Consider the following 5,122-nt stretch of genomic DNA (forward strand, 5'->3'; position numbering starts at 1 on the left):
ATGTATTGTTGCTTTAATTCCTGATCTACTACAATTTTACTATGACGTTACTGCCAAAAGTGCAGTAACGTCCTATATGTTATACAGTAACGTCACATGTTACTGCACTTTTACAACAATGTTACTACTAGAGCATAGTAACATGTTATGAGTTTCGATAGTGAAAGATAGTAGAATTGATAATCATATTACTTTCTCATGAAATTCTTAAAACAAATAGCATCATTAGATGAATTGGTTAGAAGAATGTATTTTGAATTATGAGGTCATGGGTTCAAATCTTGAATTTGGCAATTTATTTTTTATTTTTCCAGAAAAGAGAAAAAAATATTTCAGGGAGAAAAAAACAGAAAAAATGAAATAAAAAAAGAGAGAGAGAAGGGAGGGGGGATCAGGAGCGAGAGAGAGAAGGGAGATCGGGAGGGAGGGGGAGCGAGAGGGTGAGGGGATCGGATGAGAAAGGGAGGGGGTAGAATAGTCTTACCCCGGGTGCCCCTAACAAATTTAATATATATATATATATATATATATATATATATTAAATTTGTTTGGTGCTCCATGGTGCCCGGGCACCATTGTTGAAATTGAGTATATACCCAATTCAAATGAGCATGAAACTTTTTTAATTATTTAGGTATTAATATTAACTACTTTACTAACTAGTTGAAAGCAAGTTTGAACTGAATTTGAACTTGTTTTTGTTATATTTTGATTCTAGGTATATAGCATCCATACATATAATTAGTTAGGTATGTAATCATGGATTGTGAAATAAAGTTAAATTTAAGTTGTTTTGTTGATAGGTATAGGTATGAATCGAATTCTTATAACTAGGTATATACTCACAATTTGAAAATTTTGAAAAATTTGAGTGATTTTGTGCATTTGAAACCATGGTGCCCGGGCACCATGGTGCCCCATATGAGTGTCCTATATATATATATATATATATATATATATATATATATATATATATATATATATATATATATATATATATATATATATATATATATATATATTCTACATATACAAAATCTATATACATAAAGTTTACATATTCAAAGTCCGTATATATATATAGTCTATTTATAGAAATTTTCCAAGGATATTATTCATTTAAAAAAAATTCCCTTTAGCATTTTATTATTTCTGCACTAAACTTTCTAACTATGATGATAATATCTGTATAGAGTTTACATATACAAAGTATATGTGTATGTATATAAAGTTTACATATATAAAGTCTCACTATATAGAAAGTTAATTTCCACGGAAATTGTTTATATAGAAAACTTCGTTGAAAGATATAAAATACTATGTATAACGAAAAAAGAAATCTGAGAAATAAACAGAAGTGAAAAAAAAACAGAAATGCTTGATACTTGAAACGGATTACAGAAGAATCACGTAAAAGAAGGGGGGGAAAATGAAAACGGAAGAAAATACCGTGTCCTCCGATTTCCCCTTCCGACTGATTCGCCGGATCAAATAATCGCAAACGTTCGTGCACCACCCTTTTCGCTTCTGGATGGCGTTGGGACATCCGAAGAAGGTCTCTGTCTTAGGCCGGACCGAGGCAGGCCCATTCCGATTCCTAGCCCAACAGCCAACATGATAAAGAATAAGTTCACCTGTCATCCCTCAACTTAACAGCGAGATTTTTTAATCCCTTAACTACAAAACCAGAAATCATCACCCTTAAACTATACAAAACCGTCCAATTTACGTCCTATAGCAGTATAAACACCTTATTTCGCTGACGTGGCAATTTGACCCGGTCCACTAATTCTAACTAGGCGCTGATTTGACAAAAACGAAAGTGAGCCCCATCTGTCATACTCAGTCTCTCTTCTCCTCTCTCTCTCTCCCCTGCTCTTGGTGTCTCCTCCCTCGACGAGGTGATGGGGGCGGCGGTCGTTGCAGCCGGGGCGGCGAGGAGGTGGCGCGAGGGCGTCGTCTGGGGCTCGTGCCAACGACGAGCCGATGACGATCGACGGCTTGAGCCAACGAGGAGGTGATGCCGACTAGGGGCGGTGAGAAGGCAGCATCAGCGGCTGGCGCGGCGAGGAAGCGGCCTTGGCTAGGGGATGACGGCCCTGGGAGCCTCGTCAGGGACTGCTGGCGGGAGGAGCTCGTCAAGCCGGTCTCATGGTCGGAGAGCTCGACCGGGATGGCCATACCATGGAGGACCTCGACGGCGCGCGCAGCGAGCAGGTGGAGGGCGTCGGCAACCGCGGTGGGGTGGGCGCCAGCGGAGAGGAGGAACTGGGCGCGGCAGAGGAGGGATCTGGAGAGGCCATAGTTGCTGCCGCCGCAGGAACTGCCGTGGTCGCAGCCGCAGAGCCCACCTTCCCCAAGTCGACACCGGAGCTGGTCCCGCGCGCTCGCCCAACGGGCAAAGCACTGCATCATCCAATCGAAATCGATGAAATGTGGATGAAATTCATTTCAGACAATACAGAGATGAGAATGGATTTGGAATCGATTGGATTGGAAAGATTATCAATGAGGAAGAAAAATTACAGCACACACATATGTGAAAGAATTTGTTCCCATGACCTCCATTGTACCGAAATAATATGATTTGTTCCCACGACCTCCATTGTACCGAAATAATATGTTACGGAGAGATTTTTGGAAGTTACATACAAGTTACATTATAGTTACAATGTAATTACATGCAAGTTATAGTGTAATTACACTACGATTATACTGTAATTACATCTATCAAATTTTTAATAGAAAATTTGTCGACAAATATATAGCAAAATTGAAGAGAATAGAAGGAGAAGAAAAGAGAAGAAAAATATATGTGCAACTGACATGTGGGCCCCATGTACTTTTTTAAAAATTTTTTGCTGACTAGGATGCCATGTCAGTGAAACCACTCATATATACTGCCATAGAACCTTGAGTGCACGGTTTGTGTGAGTTTAGGGGTACATATTTCTGGTTTTATGGTTAAGGGACCTCAAAAAATCTCGCTGATAACTGTTAAGTTGAGGGACCTCTGGTGAACTTATTCAGATGATAATCTTCACGTCAGCCCAGCAGCATGCCACGATGTGTATTCGTGCCGTATTCGGGGCCCCTCAATTTTCGTGGCCTGCCTGCGCGGCACTGCGCGCTGCGAACAGCGAGCATATTTTTTGGCTACGAAATTCACTGCTCGATCAGAAGAGTTTGGTCATGCGAAGCAAAGCAAAGCGTGTGCATTCCCACCGTGCATGCGATCGAGCGAGCAGCTTCGTCGTCGTCTTCGTTTCATCGCTTCTGCTCGATCCCCCGATTTGCCACTCCTCCTAAATTGGCAAAGTCGCCTGCGAGCCAAGCATTGTAGGGCACATGCATAAAGCCAAGACCATGGCAATGGACGCACGAGCTTTCTTTCCTCTCTCTCCCCCTTCCTCCTCCTCCGGCCGGTCCGGTCACCGCCTGCCTCGTCGTCGCCGGCGCTGATCGGTTTCGCCCGCCCGACCGCGGCGGAGATCGAGGTATGATGGACGGGAACGCGGTGGACGAGCTGATACGGCGGCTGCTCGACGGGAAGAAGGTCAAGCCGTCGTCGTCGGCGAAGAAGGTGCAGCTCAGCGAGGCGGAGATCCGGCAGCTCTGCGTCACCGGCAAGGACATCTTCCTCTCCCAGCCCAACCTCCTCGAGCTCGAGGCCCCCATCAACGTCTGCGGTGATGATCTAGCACGCCATTGTTTCCGTTTCTTGAATTCTTTCATCGATCCGTAACAAATTATATTCTGCATTGCATACGCAGGCGACATCCACGGCCAATTCTCCGACCTGCTCCGGCTGTTCGAGTTCGGCGGGCTGCCGCCGACGGCGAACTACCTGTTCCTCGGCGACTACGTGGACCGCGGGAAGCAGAGCATCGAGACGATCTGCCTCCTGCTGGCATACAAGATCAAGTACCCGGACAACTTCTTCCTGCTGCGAGGCAACCACGAGTGCGCGTCGATCAACCGAATCTACGGGTTCTACGACGAGTGCAAGCGCCGGTTCAGCGTCCGCCTCTGGAAGCTCTTCACCGACTGCTTCAACTGCCTCCCCGTCGCCGCCGTCATCGACGACAAGATCCTCTGCATGCACGGCGGCCTCTCGCCGGACCTCGACAGCCTCGACCGGATCAGGGAGATCGCCCGACCCGTCGACGTCCCCGACCAGGGCCTCCTCTGCGACCTCCTCTGGTCCGACCCCGACCGCGAGAGCTCCGGCTGGGGCGAGAACGACCGCGGCGTCTCCTTCACCTTCGGCGCCGACAAGGTCACCGAGTTCCTCAACAAGCACGACCTCGACCTCATCTGCCGCGCTCACCAGGCAAGCCGCCATCGCCATCGCCACCTCCTCCTCCCGTGCGTTGCGATTTTGCATAATCGTCTCAACCTTGAAGCTCTTCTTGCGTTCTTGGGGGCAAATGGACGAACAGGTGGTGGAGGACGGCTACGAGTTCTTCGCGGACAGGCAGCTGGTGACCATATTCTCGGCGCCGAACTACTGCGGCGAGTTCAACAACGCCGGCGCGCTGATGAACGTGGACGCCAGCCTGCTCTGCTCGTTCCAGATCCTCAAGCCGTTCAGAGGCAAGTCGCAGGCGGAGTGACGACGAAGAGACGACGCCGGCGAGGCTAGCCGGCCGTCGATCGAGGCAGAGAATTTTTCTTTTTTTTTTGGGGATTTAGACAGAGGCTTCGTATACGTAGATCTGCATGCGCATTTCACAGCACAGAATTTTCTCGTTGATGCATATTTGGGGGGACAAACAGATGATCCAACCTCCACTTCTTCTGAATCCTTTGCTTGTAAACTGATTCAATACTTGTATATATAACCAATTAACCAAACATATAGTTCCTTAATCCTATATATGCATGGTCATGGTCTCGTGGAAGGAACAAAATTTTATCTGCAAATGCAGTAGCAGTTCTATGCAGGTAATATCCCAACTCTCAAGCTTTCTCTGAAGGAAACAATAATATCTTCTGTTCTAGCACCGGTGGAGAAGTGTTTTTAGTCCCGGTTCGTAACCGTCCAACCGGGACTACGAATCCGGGACTAAAGATCGCTATCTTTAGTCCCGGTTCAGATAACCGGGACTAAAAAATGCAT

The 5,122-nt window shown here is 46.4% G+C and overlaps 2 protein-coding genes across 2 annotated transcripts in view; one reads left to right on the plus strand and one right to left on the minus strand.

The window, feature by feature from the left end:
* Positions 1-2,415, minus strand: part of LOC112936211 (large ribosomal subunit protein uL2cz/uL2cy) — a 9,174-nt gene extending 6,759 nt beyond the window's left edge. The window contains exon 1 of the mRNA XM_066303782.1: positions 1,999-2,415. Coding sequence (XP_066159879.1) covers positions 1,999-2,415 — 417 coding nt within the window. The remainder of the gene's footprint in view (positions 1-1,998) is intronic.
* A 710-nt stretch (positions 2,416-3,125) lies between these two features.
* Positions 3,126-4,877, plus strand: LOC4345748 (serine/threonine-protein phosphatase PP1-like). Its single transcript, XM_015793636.3, has 3 exons — positions 3,126-3,689; positions 3,774-4,333; positions 4,443-4,877. The coding sequence occupies exons 1-3, from the start codon at positions 3,500-3,502 to the stop codon at positions 4,614-4,616; spliced, it is 924 nt and encodes a 307-aa protein (XP_015649122.1). The 5' UTR covers positions 3,126-3,499; the 3' UTR covers positions 4,617-4,877.
* The last annotated feature ends 245 nt before the right edge of the window (positions 4,878-5,122 follow it).

The sequence above is a fragment of the Oryza sativa genome, chromosome 8 (genome assembly GCF_034140825.1).
Source record: "Oryza sativa Japonica Group chromosome 8, ASM3414082v1".
Taxonomy (NCBI): Eukaryota; Viridiplantae; Streptophyta; class Magnoliopsida; order Poales; family Poaceae; genus Oryza; species Oryza sativa.